At 44.0% G+C, this 17,067-nt stretch overlaps 1 protein-coding gene across 1 annotated transcript in view; it reads left to right on the forward strand.

Moving 5' to 3' along the window:
- The first annotated feature begins 301 nt into the window (after nucleotides 1-301).
- LOC142365641 (tubulin-specific chaperone A-like) overlaps nucleotides 302-17,067 on the forward strand; it is a 65,656-nt gene continuing 48,890 nt past the window's right edge. The window contains exon 1 of the mRNA XM_075446651.1: nucleotides 302-482. Coding sequence (XP_075302766.1) covers nucleotides 430-482 — 53 coding nt within the window. The 5' untranslated portion in view covers nucleotides 302-429. The remainder of the gene's footprint in view (nucleotides 483-17,067) is intronic.

A 17,067-nucleotide genomic window follows, 5' to 3' on the forward strand; every position in this document is an offset into this window, starting at 1 on the left:
CCTTGAACCATCAGTTGGTCATAACTCTAGGACTGAGCTGCCAGTGCTAATGTTGCCTTTTAATTTGTTTCTACCTCAGAATAACTCCTATTGCTGCATCTGAGGGTGGATTCGGACTTTTTTTTTCCTGTGTGCTTAGGAAGAAATGGTGAATTATACTTGGCCACTCGAGGGATGGTCGCAGCCCCGCGCGGGCTACTATGCGCCCGCGGAACCCGCCTGCACCCGGCCCTCGCTGGTTGCTATGGGGACGACTCCACCGAGCGGGGGAGAGGCGCGTAGAGCCCCACCCCCGCTCCCGGTGGTGCTGCCTAGGCTGGCGGCTTGACGCATGCGTGGGATCGGGCTGTGCGATCACGATATTGTGCTCTATCCTCTGTCTCTGCGCTGCTAGGGCCCAGTCTGTGTTGCTCCTTTGCTAGTTCTGTCATGGCTGACCCGCGCTTGAGGAAGATCAAGATTAAGACTGGCGTCGTGAGGCGGTGAGTGCGCGCGTGCATGGGGAGCTGAGGGAGTTGTTGGGAGAGGCTGAAGGTGGTCCCGCCGCTCCTGATGGGGAGAGCGGGAGGGGGTTCGGTTCTGCTGCGAGCTCTGAGGGCAGTCCCCGTCGCCCTGAGCGGGGAGGGAGCCCTGCCGCGCGGCCCACCGGGAGCTCCGCTGGGCTGAGCGGAGGAGCTGCGAGCGGGGCTTCGTGCGCTTTGGCCGTGTCTGTTGTGGGGTCTGGGAGTTGTTGTTGCGCTGGGGCGTTTTGCGGCGGGGCGGGGCTGCCGAAGTGTGCTGCAGGGTGGCCGTGGCACAAGTTCTGCTATGGCTGCTGGTTGCGCACCGTCATCAGGAAAACGCCTTTCTTTACCGAGACGGTAATTAAGTGGGGGTTTTTGTCACGTTGCCCCGTCGGTATACAGGGCAGTCTCTCCGTATACCTCGCAGAGGCAGGAAGTCTTACCTATTTTACCAAAACAAATGTTGACTGGGATATTTCTGATTCGATAGTTCACACTGCAAAATCGATGGTAAGTTCAACACCTGAGTCTCGGTTTTGTCTAGTTCTAACGCGGTTTTCATATTTAAGAAAAGTTGCAGTTTATCTGTCTGAATCACTCTTATTATGACTATAAGTGCAAGGCTTTGACATTAAATATTTGCTCACAGTGGGGTTTATTAAAGCTGCACCCTACAAAGACTCCACTGGCTCAGGGAGAGACAGGGATTAGTATGTCTGCTGGATCAGGATGTTAAATGGTACAGTATCATACAATCAACTTTGTATTATGACTTATTTAAATTGAAAGACTAACACTTTTTTTTTTTTTTTAAGTCTTTTAAAGTAAAAGACTAACAGTAAAATGGGTACACTTGCTAATACCTGATTAGCTTTTAAGGACTGGACTTCAAGACTAGAGAAGTAAAATGAATACATGTTTATCATCTTTATGCTAGATAAAGACACTTTGAGTTATTGGGGGGGGACCCAACTCAAAATCGGGAGCAGTTCTTAAGTAATGCTGCAAGCAAGAAATTGATTATATGATTGTAAGGTCCTGTTTTCTGTCAATGTGCAGGGCATGCAAATCATGAACTTGTGTGTAATTTTTAAGCTATAAAACTTTAGTGTGGTCTGAGCAGCTTGGTGACTGCTTCTTGCTTTGGGTCCTTTTTATGACCCATGTTATGGTTACCAGCTTTGTTGGACAGGAATATTGTAAATGTTTTCTTTGCATTTGTAAGTGGATGGTGGTTTGTCAGTTTTTATAGACAAAGTATTCTGAGGCATGGGAAAACTAGATTTACTTATGTTAACGTTTTTTTCAGTGGAGGAGGGGGCTACAGGGGTGGCTTCTGTGAGAAGATGCCAGAAGCTTCCCCCATGTCTGACAGAGCCAGTGCCAGCTGGCTCCAAGACGGACCTGCTGCTGGCCAAGGCTGAGCCAACTGGAGACAGTGGTAGCGCCTCTGTGATAATGTTGTCCCAAAAGTGGAATCGTTTACCCAGTGTGTGGTACGCCAACATACACACAGAGCAGAGGTATTGTCTTTATTGCATATTTGTGCAGATATGGGTGCTAGGTGATAATTCCACAAAGCTAGCACACTGCTTAGCAGAGTCACAAGGACTATATTACTCATTACATTCTGATTGGTTCATCGTGTTACACGCTTCTCTTAGAAGTATACTCCTTCCTTAATTAACTACGCATGCTCGCACACTGGGGAGATGCAGTCTTTTTGGTTCTGAATGGAGTCGGTGGTCGCGATCCCCCCCTGCCGCCTTTACCTTTTTCCTAGTTACCCTAGAGTTTTGTTAACTTCATGCTTCTTTGGCAGTCATCCAGCTTTCAGTGCCTTCTGGGCTGGCTGCTCCCCTTTTATCAGTCTGTTAGCTCCTCTTCAAGGGCATAATTGTTAGTAAGGCATGCATTGTTTATACAAAGTAGTCAGGCCTAAATTAAACAATGTCACTACGACCTAAGCATTACTTCACTATATCATTATAACCTAAGCATTACTATGCCCTATGTATTCCTGTCCGATATCATTTCCCCCCTTTGAGACTATGAGACCTTCTCTTATGTGTCACATATGTCTCGCTATTTCTTTTCATCAACAGTAGAGAGTTTCCCGTGGTCATTCATATCATTAACCTTTTTATACAGCTCAAGGCAATACAAATTATGATTATGATGACTATGATCACAATTACAGTTTCAAGTAAATTTACCAACTATCCAGTAAGGGAGAATCCAAGCCTGTGCAGCATTTTATTCAGCCACCCTATTTCCATAATAGCCTTAAGGTCATGACTTGACTTTGCCACCTGTTTTATTTTGTCGAGCTGATCCTCTAAATTTTCAGTAACATTTGGAATATGAACACAACAATCTTTGATATTTAAATTTAAATATCCACATACTCCGTGTCCATGTAGCAGTAATAGATCCAATGCTAGTCTGTTCTGTAGGGCCATTTTAGATGTGGCTTGTAGCTGGCTATTCAAATCCTGCAGTCCTGTCCTGTGGCATTTGCTAATAACTCTATGTTTTGGTTTGGCCTGGATAAATGCCAGGTGCCCACCAAAAACTGCTCTATCACTCCCCCTCCTCAGCTGGACAGGGGAGAAAAAATATGATGAAAGGCTCAAGGGTCGAGACAAGGACAGGGAGAGATCACTCACCAATTACTGTCACGGACAAAACAGAATGAACTTGGGGAGAAAAGGGAGTTTAATTTATCACCAATCAAATCAGAGTAGGATAGTGAGAAATAAAGCCAGATCTTAAAACACCTTCCCCTCACCCCTCCCTTCTTCCCGGGCTCAGCTTCACTCCTGTTTCTCTACCTCCTCCCCCCTGAGCGGCACAGGGGGACGGGGAATGGGGGTTGTGGTCAGTTCATCACACATTGTCTCTGCTGCTCCTTCCTCCTCAGGGGGAAGACTCCTCACACTCTTCCCCTGCTCCAGCATGAAGGTTCCTCTCATGGGAGACAGTTCTCCACAAACTTCTCCAATGTGAGTCCTTCCCACAGGCTGCAGTTCTTCACAAAGTGTCCCAGCGTGGGTTCTTCCCACGGGGTGCAGTCCTTCAGGAACAGGCTGCTCCAGTGTGGGTCCCCCACGGGGTCACAAGTCCTGCCAGTAAAACCGCTCCGTCGTGGGCTCCTCTCTCCATGGGTCCGCAGGTCCTGGCAGGAGCCTGCTCCAGCGTGGGCTTCCCACAGGGTCACAGCCTCCTTCAGGCGTCCACCTGCCCTGGTGTGGGGTGCCTTCCACGGGCTACAGGTGGATATCTGCTCCACTGTGGACCTCCATGGATTGCAGGGGGACAACCTGCCTCACCATGGACTTCATCACGAGCTGCAAGGGAAGACTCTCTGCTCCGACATTTCGAGCACCTCCTCCCCCCTCCTTCTTCACTGACCTTGGTGTCTGCAGGGTTGTTTCTCTCACATAGTCTAACTGCCATCTCACCGCAGAATTTTTTCTTCCCTCTTCCTAAATATGTTATCCCAGAGGCGCTACCACCGTTGCTGATTGGCTTGGCCTTGACTGGCGGTGGGTCCATCTTAGAGCCAGCTAGTACTGGCTTTGAGACATGGCGGAAACTTCTCGCAGCTTCTCACAGAAGCCACCCCTATAGCCCCCCCACTACCAAAACTTTGCCACGCAAACCCATGACACTCTATTTGTCGTGTGCAATTTTATAGCCATGCACGATTTTGAAATGAGGTGGTTTGGGGACTAAAGATTGCCTCTAGTATACACCTTACCTTTGTCCCTGTAGAGGGGTGTCTCCAGGGGTCTGCTTCATCTCTCTTTATTTTTCCACATAACTGAGGTCCTAAGGGTCTCTTTCTCCACAGAGGGCATAAAGTTAACACGCCCAATATATGTTGTTGTTGTTTCCCTCCTAGAGGCAATTGTGTCATCCAGGTGCTGTCATCACTGACCCATACCGTATGGTCCATAGGGGGCTACTGTTTCTTTATTGCAATGAATAGATTTGCTTTTGATTATAGTACTGGTCCAAGTATTGTTGATGTAGGTGGAATAATTCCTACAGAGACTTCCTAACTGCAGGGCTCGTGCAACCGGACCTAACCATTAAACCCCATGATTGACTGTGAAGCAATTGAAAACTCGGGTGCAGTTGCGATTTCTTAACTCTTGTTGCTGTTATATTTGCCAAGGTGGGGAACCTTCTTCTTGGCTGGTCCATACCTGAGATAGATCCATTCCCCAGGGATAATGTTCACAAGGTTCGGGTCCACTTTTTCCTGGTTTGGATTCTCTCCCTTTTCTAAAGGGAGTATTCTGAGTCACATTTACATGCCAACAGATATCTATTATCCTTTTATTTGTCAGATTAAGAGCCCCTGCCCACTTTCCTAATCCTAGCACCTTTTCACCACTTTCTTTTAGAGTTAGACTTCCTGCTCCATTATCTATCATGGCCTCAAACATTTGGTTTGGATCTTAAGTTAAAATTCCCCATTGCAAGGGGCTAGCCACTGATTTTGGCAATGATAGACAGGCGGTCACGCTGCTCGTGTTGTGGATTCTCCCGAATGACTGGATAAGATGCAAGATTAAATTTCTTTTACAGACAACAGATACTGAACATACGATTATAATACAATTCGCGTTTCGTCAGTGTTAGATTAATAATGCTTTCTGAGGGGGTTTTATAATTATTCTTGTGCGAGAAAAACTTTTTTTCCGTACATAAATAGCTAAACAATAGGTAGCAAATTATTAAACCTAAACACAAAAACAGTTGGCATCAGGTTACTCAACTTTTACATATGCCAGTCCTGTTTTCCAGTTACAGTTCATTGAAGGTCTCTGGTCAATCGAAGTTTAAATTCTTCAGTTGTTGTAGAGGTCCATTTATATTGGTCAGGTTTCGGTGCTTACTTTACCTGTGTGTAATGAACCCAGGAATCAATTCCCTCTACCTTGAACGCAGTATAAGTCTTTAATAGCACGGTATAGGGTCCTTTCCACTTCTCTTTCAGTGGTTCTGTTGTCCGAAAAGCGGATTCTTTTACCTGGTGTGCAATAAGCCAATCCTCACACAGTCAGGAGAGATAATGTTTTATTCAGGCCTGAGTGCTTGGTGGACTATCCACAAATCAAGCACATCCAAGGCCGGCCTCTTTGTTACATTTATACATTAAATTCTTGGACATTCTATCTATCTAATACATATTCATTCTAGTCTACATGAGTTCATAGAATCATAGAAAGTTTTGGGTTGGAAGGGACCCCTAGAGGTCATCTAGTCCAACCCATCCTTGTGCAGCTGTGTGGCATCATTCTTCTTGGCTCCTTTTCAGACCCCTCTGATCATGTCTTCCTCCTTTTGGGGGGTCTCTGGTGGTCCTCGGTGGTCTTCCCGGATGAAGTACCCTAACTCTTTTTTATCCATATATGGACACATCTCACCTAAGGACAACTGAAGGCTACTTTCTTCTGCCAACTTTCCTTTGTTCCTTCAAGAAGGAGCATTTGTCTTTGATTAAATGGATAGCGTAGATGGCCAAGATATTCTGTCTCTAAGCTTAGGTTAAAGGTTAACATGATTCTGGTCATGCACTACTTGATCAAAGGAATGCTACTTAAACACAAACCATCCCCCTTTTTTCCAAGTGAAGAACTTGTTCTATTACAATTCGTCTTTCCAGGTCTGTATATAAACAGTGTCCCCTGGATGAAATGGGTGAACTGGTACATCCAAGGGAAGAGAAACCTTTTGATTTAGGTACCTATGTAGTGAAGACAAAGTCTGCGAAAGAGAAATCAAATATTTTGTAGTTGTAGCCTGTCTCTTTATATGCATTTGGTCTCCCTTAATGTTTAAAAGATTTGTGGGATATGCTTTCCCCTATACGATCTCAAAGGGATTTGCTCCTTCCTTGACCCTAGGGGTTATTCGAATTCACAAAAGAGCTAAGGGTAAGGCTTCTGTCTACTTAAGATGGGCTTTCTGACAAAGTTTAGAGACTTGTCTCTTGAGAGCCTGATTCATTCTTTCTACTTTCCCACTAGATTGTGGCCTCCAGGGGGTAGGTAGATCCCCCTTAAATTGGAGAAACCTCGACACTCCCTGAACTACTTCTGAAATAAAATGAGGTCCATTGTCAGAGGATAAACCTGGATCCCGAACCTGGGGATAATTTGTTTTAATAAAATTTTAACAAGTTCCTAGCCCTATTGTTGTGACAAGGAAAAGCTTCAGACCACCCAGAAAATGTATCTCCTAGAACAAGTAGGTATTTATATTGTCCGCATTTTGGTAACTCCAAGAAATCTATTTGCCAGTGCTCCCCAGGGGCTATTCCCCTTTTTACTTCACCCATTGGTGGCTTTCTTTGGATCTTAGGGCTATTCGCACAGCGGATCTGGCACTTCCTTACTATTGTGTCTGTACTTGACTGCCTTTTTGGCCCTATAGCTTATTGTTCGATGTTTGCTACTACTGCATCTGCCCCCATATGAGTTTCTTGATGAGTCTTTTTGTTAATTCCTTCATTAGTGGAGTTGTGACTATTATTTGTCCAGTATCAGTTGTCCACCATCCATCCTTGGTTTTAGTACAATTTAGAAGTTTTGCTAATTGATTGTCCTTTTCTGAATACGTTGGAGGCTCCAGTAAAATCCTTCCAGTTGGAGTTAAAGACCCCATCAAAGACTCTGTCAAAGCTGCCCTTTTTGCTGTCTCGTCAGCTTTTCAATTTCCACTAAGGATACCTGTTTGTCCTTTCTGATTGTCTTTACAGTGCATTACAGAGACTTCCTTTGGCTTGAGAACAGCCTGTAATAAATTTAAATTGCTTTCCCATGTTTAATTGGAGTTCTTTGGGAGGATAACAGCCCTCTTTCTTTCCATATGGCTCCATGGGCATGTATCACTCCGAAGGCATATTTTGAGTCTGTACATATATTTACTCTCATATTTTCAGACAATTCCAGCACTCTGGTTAGTGCAAGGATTTCAGCTTTCTGTGCTGATATATGAACAGGTGACAGTTTAGCCTCTAATTCTCTATTCAGCATCACTACAGCATATCCAGCTTTTCGTTCTCTGTTACCCACAAGGCTGCTGCCATCAGTGAACAACTCCCAGTCTGGCTTTTCCAGAGATGTGTCTTTCAAATCTGGTTGGCTGGAATACACCTGTTCTCTAACCTGTAAACAGTCACGTTCTAGTTCCAATTTTCTTTTGCCCTGTGAAACTTCAAAACCCAGGTACTCCACAGTTCTTTGCACAACCTGGGCTTTCTTTTGTGATACTCTGTATCCAGCAAGTCCCAAGAAATTTAACAGATCAATGGTGGCTCTTTTGCATGTTTTTTCTGTAGTGGTCCTTATTATTATATCATCTACATATTGTAGTAAAGCAACAGAAGGATGCTTACCTTGCCAGTCTTCTAATTCTTTGGCAAGTACATTACCAGACAAGGTAGGGCTGTTCTTAAATCCCTGGGGTAGCACGGTGCAGCAGAATTGGACTTTCCCATTTGAACGCGAACAATTTTTGGCTTTCTTCTTCCAGAGGTATACAAAAGAAAGCACCCTTCAGGTCCAGAACTGTCAAATAAACTTTTTTCTCAGATACTGATGACAATAAAGTATATGGATTAGGAACTACTGGATGTACATCAACTGATTTCCGGTTAATTTCTCTTAAATCCTGTACTAACCGATACTCCTGTGTCCGGGGCTTTCTGACCGGCAACATTGGAGTATTATATTCAGATTGACATTCTGTCAATAGTCCATACTGAGTGAAGTCATTTATCAACAGCTCCAAACCTATTCTGGCTTCCAATTTAATAGGATACTGTCTCTTTCTTACCGATTGTGCTCCAGGTTTCAATTCAGTTTTTACTAGTACAGCATTTTTCACTCTTCCCGGTCTCTTGGTTGCCTATACTGCAGGTATCACAGTGTCCAGGATCCCCTTGAGGACGTTGATATCCTTCTATTATTTCATAGTCAATAAACAAAATTGTGCTTTCCAGGCAGTTTCTTTTGGTAGATGTAACTGTATCGATTTATCAGAAAAGGTTATTTGTGCTCTTAATTTACAAAGTGAATATCACCCTAAAAGAGGAATGGGAGACACTGGCATATAGAGAAACTCATAAGATATACCACTTTACCTTCAATTTTATATTCTATCAGTTTCAGAAATGGTTTCAAAGCTTGCTTTCCCATGACCCCAACAATAGGCATATAAATTTTAATGTTCTCTCCTGGTCCTTATCAGCCCAAATTTAAAGTTCCCAACATAATCAGATCAGCCTCCTGTATAGACCCCCCTTGGGTAATCAGTTTCTTCTTTGGGTATTCATTTTTCCACTGTCCTTCCTCTTTATACTATGCACACTGATTTGATCCTAATGGGTGATTTATAATAGGGATAGACCCAGGGTTCCAGCCTCTGCCTCTTGCTGCAGCAACTGTGGGGAATTCAGCTAGAATGTAGCCTGCAGCTTTCTATCTTTTAATTTCTTCTTTTGCTTTTTTTCCCCTTTTCTCTGTTTCATCCCAACTAAGCTATTTCTGTTAGTCGACATATAGACATTCCTCCTACTCCATTCATTTTCTGCAATTTCTTTCTCCTGCTCATCCCCTGCACAATATACAGATACTTGTGCTTTTTTCCTTCTCTTCCCCCCCCCCCCCGAAATACCAAGAAATACCAAATTTATCCAGGAGGTGCCTTGTGGACACAAACTGCACAACTTTCCTACCAAAGGTCTAAACTGAAAGAAAGCTCTGCTGCAAATCTTTGAAGCCTGGCTCTGTTACTGTACAGAGTACAAACACCACAGCCTACCAATTCCCTCCTCCTCACAACAAGCAGCAAGAGAACAAAACTGAAGTTTACTCTTAGGAGAAAACTAAAGACACCTGGCCGGTTCAGATTCCTTGGACCAGACAGTAAAAGTAAAGACAGACTAATTGTCAAATTACTGATATACTCTTATCATGCTTTACCTTCCCTGGCTTAACTAAATAGAAGCAGCTGAAGAGGCAGAATTAAAGCAATCTTAGAAGCAGGCTGCCACTGCTGACATATGTCTTTGCATATCCCTTCAATACATGGCATCAACACATCTCCTAATTTACACTTTTTCTGAATACTTGCTTTTGTGACTTTATAGAAATCCATCAGCATACAAAAGCATCAACATTTTCCACATCAGCAACAAAACATCATCAACTGTAATACAGTATTAAACTGCAACAACCCATTTTCCGGCCATCGTACCCCATCATCCAATTCATAATTTGGCTACCATTGTATGCAATATCTTTTCATTTTACCACATTTCTTTTGGATATCTGGGGATTTTTTTAAACAAAGTCATAAAAGCATCAACATATGGCATCCAACATTTCTTACACACAAATACAAATAAAACAAGGTGTAAGAAACAAATACAAAATGAGGGACACCTCCCATCGTTAAACAACGTGTAAGAAACAAAACAACTATGCTACTACTGCATATCTCTCCCAGTATGCCTTATGCAGATCCCAAATGGGACAAAAATGTCCCCAACTGCTTGCTACTTCCCAAAAGACTTTTCCTTTTTCCCTTACGCATTTATCAGAAAATACCTCTTTTCCAATAGCATTGCACCGTTGTGTCACTTACCACCCGACTGCAAGAGAGGGGGCCAATGGAGTCCCCGATCAACAGGTCGATGTGCACTGGAGTCCAGTCGGGCCACCTCTCCCCATTAGGTACGACAAGTTGATCTGTGCAAGGCTGTCAGCGCAGTCCCATCTGGGTCGCCAAAACTGTTGTCCCAAAAGTGTAATTGTTTACCTGGTGTGCAGTATGCCAATATACACACAGAGCAGAGGTATTGTCTTTATTGCATATTTGCGCAGATATGGGTGCTAGGTGATAATTCCACAAAGCTAGCACACTGCTTAACAGAGTCACAAGGACTATATACTCTTAAAAAACAAAGAAATTACTCATTACATTCTGATTGGTTCATCGTGTTACACGCTTCTCTTAGAAGTATACTCCTTCCTTATTTAACTATACATGCTACTACGCTGGGGGGGGTGCAGTCTTTTTTGGTTCTGAATGGAGTCGGTGGTCGCGATCCCCCCCTGCCGCCTTTACCTTTTTCCTAGTTACCCTAGAGTTTTGTTAACTTCATGCTTCTTTGGCAGTCATCCAGCTTTCAGTGCCTTCTGGGCTGGCTGCTCCCCTTTTATCAGTCTGTTAGCTCCTCTTCAAGGGCATAATTGTTAGTAAGGCATGCATTGTTTATACAAAGTAGTCAGGCCTAAATTAAACAATGTCACCATGACCTAAGCATTACTATGCTCTATGTATTCCTGTCCGATATCATTTCCCCCCTTTAAGAAGGAGAAAAATCCACTGCGCAACAGCAGCCGAAAGAGAGGAGTGAGACTATGTGAGAGAAACGACCCTGCAAACACCAAGGTCAGTGAAGAAGGAGGGGGGAGCAGGTGCTCCAGGCACCAGAGCAGAGATTCCCCTGCAGCCCCTGGTGAAGATCGTGGTGAGGCAGATTGTCCCTCTGGAGACCATAGAGGTCCATGGTGGAGTAGATATCCACCTGCAGCTGGTGGAGGACCCCATGCCAGAGCAAGTGGCTGTGCCCTGAAGGAGGCTGTGACCCCATGGGAGAGTCTGTGCTGGAGCGGGCTCCTGCCAGGACCTGCGGACCCATGGAGAGAGGAGCCCACGCTGGAGCAGTCTGTTCCTGAAGGACTGCACCCTATGAAAGGGACCCATGCTGGATAAGTTTGTGGAGGACTGTCTCCCGTGTCCCTCCCAGGGGAAGAGTGTGAGTCATCTTCCCCCTGAGGAGGAAGGAGCGGCAGAGAGAACATGTGATGAACTGATCGCAACCCCCATTCCCCATCCCCCTTTGCTGCTCAGGGGGAGGAGGTAGAGAAAATCGGGTGTGAAGTTGAGCCCAGGAAGAAGGGGGGGTGGGAGGGAAGGTGTTTTAAGTTTTGGTTTTATTTCTTATTACCCTACTCTGATTTGATTTGCAGTAAATTAAATTAGTTTCCCTGAGTCAAAGTCTGTTTTGCCCGTGATGGTAATTGGTGAGTGATCTCTCCCTGTCCTTATCTCAACCCACTGCCTAGTTGAGGAGGGGGAGTGATAGAGCAGCTTGGTGGGTACCTGGGAACCAGCCGGGGTCAACCCACCACAGTCTAATAAGACACAATTTTACTTTTGTGGATATTTCTGTACTGGTTTATTGCTGCTGTTTGATAGTTTTACTGAGCGATCCGTGTGGTAATACTGAACAGTACTTCAGATGACCATTGCTTAATAATATATCATCACAAAAGTTACCTGAACAAGTTTATTCCTAATGTTTATAGACTGGAAAACAGAGAAGGAAAGTCTACGCTAGGCAATGAACAACTGTGTGGAGATCCCCGTCAAAGCTGGTGCAGGCCTGCATGTTCATATGGTGAATGCTGTACCATGTGGCTATGTTCCCCTGGACCTGGAAGTGGTTTAATGATGCTAGCATGGAGCTAGCTCAGCGTCTGTATACCACTGTCCTTAGTGCTTCTAGCTCTGAGATTAGCTTGCATCTTCTTTGTCTGAATTTCTCTGCTACTGCAGTTTAAGGGAGTCTGAGAGCTGAGAGCAGGAGATTAGAAGCTAGTAGAGCTGTTATCCTGTGTGAGCAATTTCTTTACTGCTTAGTGTAGCTCTTCTGTTTGCTCACTTGATTTATGAAATCCATGGATGATGGTTTTGATTTTGTTATAGGTTTGTGCATCCAAGTCACGGAGTAGGTTTCTTAAATTCCCACTGGATATTAGTTCAGTTAGAATGATACTAACAATTCAAATTATATACAGTCAAAATTAATAGACACGAAGCTTCTAATGTTTCTACTTTGTTTCTAATAGCACTCTTTCCCTGATGTTATACTCACCTTTTTGCTGGCCCTCTGGGTACTAAGGCCACAAATTCAAGCAAGTCATCAGCATCTCAAATCCTTTGCTGAAGAGTGTGATGTTGATGGTTTTGTGCTTCTCTGAGTCTGTATATAGAAATGCATATAAAAATCCACATCTTAGTTTTTCTTCATTGTTTTACACTCCACACTTTATCTGAATTTACTGTATATGGTGTTTTTCATGTTTTGAATAGGTTTTCTTTGTTATCCTAAAACTGGTTTTACTCATCTCTCAGGGTTGCATTTCTTTGATGACCAGTACTTGACTACTGGTGAGTTGTTTATAGCACTGGGGCATTTCAGCATCTTCCTGTGCCTGTGTTTTCAAGGGCTCTGCTATCGCCTCATGCTCCTCCTCTCATCAGATTTGATCATTTATGCCGCATTTTTATTCTGTCAGAGATAGCTCATTCTTCTTAGTAACAAAAATCAATACAGCAGTGTTATACCACACAATTGTACAAAGCTGAGCAAAACCTAAAACAAAGTAGGTAATTGTTACCTAGTCGTAATAGTGGTTACAGTTAAACAAGTAAAAGAAAGCTCTAGGCTGGTCAAGACAAGTTTGGGCAAAGTCTGGCTATTCCTGAAAACTATTTTGTGAGCCTAATACAAATCCTGTGGCCTCTTAAAAGCAACGCTTGATAAATTACATTATTTCAGGGGCACTTATAGGTGGACATTCCTCTGAGGTGAAACAATTGTCAGTTGTGACAGGCGAAGGCTTGGTGTTGGTCCATGGTAGCTTAAGCTAATCTAAATCTGAGCTGCTGTGTTACAGCCTCCTGTCCAGCACAAGGACTTAGGTGGCCACACATCTGTATATTGCAGGGAGCTGATCCACTAAAAAATAACTTGGACTTAAAAAGAAAAAGTTATCTTTGATGGATGAGGCCTGTATGTGTTATACTAAGGATTCAAAAGGGGAATCAAAATGCGAAATAATAATTGAAACTAACCAGAATATTGCTGCTGTAGGTATTTTTGTAAAGCCCTACCCTTATTTATAGTTAAAAGTTTTGTAATTTTGTAAGTTTAACTATACTAGGTTTAGAAGAACTAAGAAACAGGATCTTGAACAATGTGTTATTGTTTCATAAGCAAGATGTGCTTGTCCAAAGTAGAACCAGAAAGTGATGAACTGTCAGAATACCTAACGAGCTATGAAAAACTGCTGAGATTGCCAAGAAGCAGAGAAAACTAGGGGAAAGGTAATTCTGGCAGGGGTTGATCATGACCACCAACCACAATTATACCCCAGGCTCAAAAGATGATGAAACTGAGCATGAGTACCAATTTACATACTAGGCGAGAAGGTTTTAACCAATCATTAAATAGAATAATGATGCATATGTATTAGAAAGATGAATATGGTAATGTTAAGTGTATAAATGACTGTCGATTTGTGAACGAGGTGTGCTGTTTTGAGACAGACACCCATATCTGCGCAAATATGCAATAAAATACCTCTGCTCTGTGTGTATATTGGCGTACTGCACACTGGGTAAACGAACACCAGGTTTTGGGACAACACCTAGACCAGCTTGCCACACTGCTGTGTACATTTCAGGGCTAGTACAAAGAAAGTGATGAAAACATCTGGGGAAATTATATAAGTGGAGTTAACAAGATTCAGATTTGCTTTTGGAGAATGGCTGTGTGAATAAGCAAGTAAACAGCTTGTGCTTGTTGTGTGATAACAATATGCACATCTGCAGCAGCTGGCATACTGTAAGTGAAGGTAACTTTTTTAGGAAAAAAAAAAAAAGGAATGCTATCTTACACTCCCTGTGGGGGAGATGATACAGCAGCAGCTCCCACTTCTGTGACAAATGCATGCAGATGCAAGAAGAGGTGTGGCTCTGTCCCACTCCACCCTTCCTTCTCCAACTAGAAGACTAGTTCTGTACTACAGTGGGTATGCATATGACTTGAGTCAACTTAAGAACATTAATATTGTCCTTTCATTTGGGACTAGAGCAACTATAAATGTATTTACTATAAGAGTGTGAGAGGACTTACATAGAGGCTTATTAAACATGCCATAAGGTGACTGACTCTAATTTTCTTTATTTTTTTCTGAATTTGCAGTTTAGAAAAGTGCATTGAATTTAGCCTGTAATACTGATTTTTGAGTACATTCAATGCTCAGGATATAAGAGTATATAAGATAAGGGTCAAAAACCATTAGAATTGTTATCGGTTTGCGTGGCAAGGTTTTGGTAGCAGAGGGGCTATAGGGGTGGCTTCCCCCATGTCTGATAAAGCTAGTGCTAGCTGGCTCTAAGACAGACCTGCCGCTGGCCAAGGCCAAGCTAATCAGCAACGGTGGTAGAGCCTCTGTGATAACATTTTTAAGAAGGGGGGGGGGGAAACTGCAGGGTGAAAAAGGCAGTCGAGAGAGAGGAGTGAGACTATGTGAGAGAAACAACCCTGCAGACACCAAGGTCAGTGAAGAAGGAGGGGGGAGGAGGTGCTCGAGATGCCGGAGAAGAGAGTTTTCCCTTGCAGCTCGTGATGAAGACCATGGTGAGGCAGGTTGCTCCCTTGCAGTCCATGGAGGTCCACAGTGGAGCAGATATCCACCTGTAGCCCGTGGAAGGGACCCCATGTCAGAGCAGGTGGATGCCTGAAGGAGGCTGTGACCCTGTGGGGAGCCCGCACTGGAGCAGGCTCCTGCCAGGACCTGCGGATCCATGGAGAGAGGAGCCCACGCAGGAGTAGGTTTGCTGGCAGGACTTGTGACCCCGTGGGGGACCCACACTGGAGCAGCCTGTTCCTGAAGGACTGCACCCCGTGGGAAGGACCCACGCTGGGGCAGTTCGTGAAGAGCTGCAGCCCTTGGGATGGACTCACATTGGAGAAGTTTGTGGAGAACTGTCTCCTGTGAGAGGAACCTTCATGCTGGAGCAGGGGAAGAGTGTGTGCCGAATTTCAGCATCCATGCAGGGACAGGAATGACTCTTACACATTGATACAATGCACAGTCGATTAGATTCATTGCTCTGCTTGCGTGGTTATATACATTTTCATATCTGCACATGCGATCACATTTATTCGGATAGGCTACAGACATAAATCACGCGCTGTTCACGCACCCCATATTCCCTTATGATTGGTAACTATGCACTAATGCCAGTAGCAACAGGCCGCCTCCATGTACTTGAACACGTCTTGTTTTTGCTAACCCACATCATGTGCACTATCAGAACTTTCTCAATTGCTATTCTTAGCTGTCCTTTCCAGCGGCCTGTTCAGTTATGCTAACTGTTTTATTTAAGTGGCCTAGTCGTGCTAACTCTCAAGCTACATCGACCCCAACAAGTGTGAGGAGTCTTCCCCCTGAGGAGGAAGGGAGCGGCAGAGACAATGTGTGATGAACTGACCGCAACCCCCATTCCCCGTCCCCCTGTGCCTCTCAGGGGAGGAGGTAGAGAAATGGGAGTGAAGTTGAGCCCGGGAAGAAGGGAGGGGTGGGGGGAAGGTGTTTTAAGATCTGGTTTTATTTCTCATTACCCTACTCTGATTTGATTGGTGATGAATTAAATTTCCCTTTTCTCCCCAAGTTCATTCTGTTTTGTCCGTGACAGTAATTGGTGAGTGATCTCTCCCTGTCCTTATCTTGACCCACTGTCCAGCTGAGGAGGGGGAGTGATAGAGCAGTTTTGGTGGGCACCTGGCATTTATCCAGGCCAAACTGAAACAAAATGTATTGAACTTCTTCGACAGTTCATTTGTCTTTTTTTAATCTTCTCCTGAAGCCCATTCTTTTCTCTCATCAGTTACCGAACTCATCACTTCTTTCAAACTAAGAACAAAGCAGCTGTTTAATGTGGTGTGTTTTGTTTGTTTGTTTTTTAGCTGTATATCATATGTTCTGTGTTTACTTCTCTTGAGACACTATATTGTAGGTTGTGGATACTTTACTTACTTTCATGCTGTGGCGAAAAAAATCAGTTGCAGCGAAGAATTCAGTCGGACTTTTTCTTTTCTCCAGTCTAGTTTCCTTTATTCTGAAGCCAAGTAAGCAAGTGAGCAAGCAAGCAAGCAAAAGGAGCGAGAGAAGGAGAAGCAGCCCTTTTTTGCAGTAAAGAGCATATATTTATATCCACAGATATGGGTCTGAGCTATGAGGCCAAACAGGATGTTTCCTTCCTTTCTCACACTCCCTAATCAGAGAGTTATTTTTCTCACACAATCATCCCTCATGACTGTCTTCAGTCACAAACAATCATCCAGGTGCTTCAGGCAGTTTTCCACCCTGACCCTTTCATGTATTCATGCATACAATAACTATTAACCTGTGTGGCCTGCTCAGATCTCTGTGTTCCCGCACTTATTCTTGATTAATCTTCCATAGGTTGCATACAGCTCTGTCGCATGCTTCTTACATTATGATGTATCAATGAAAGAAATTTGAAGTAGGAATGGGGAGAATCTTACTTTTTCTGACAAACTGGATAGCCAGGCTCTTGGTGAGCAGCCAAAAGGGTCAACCGGGTCCTGAGGTTCATCAAGCTCGCTGTAGCTAGCCAATTGAGGGAGGGGATTGACCCCCTCTACACTGCACTGGTG

This window comes from Opisthocomus hoazin, chromosome W (genome assembly GCF_030867145.1).
Source record: "Opisthocomus hoazin isolate bOpiHoa1 chromosome W, bOpiHoa1.hap1, whole genome shotgun sequence".
In the NCBI taxonomy this organism is placed as follows: Eukaryota; Metazoa; Chordata; class Aves; order Opisthocomiformes; family Opisthocomidae; genus Opisthocomus; species Opisthocomus hoazin.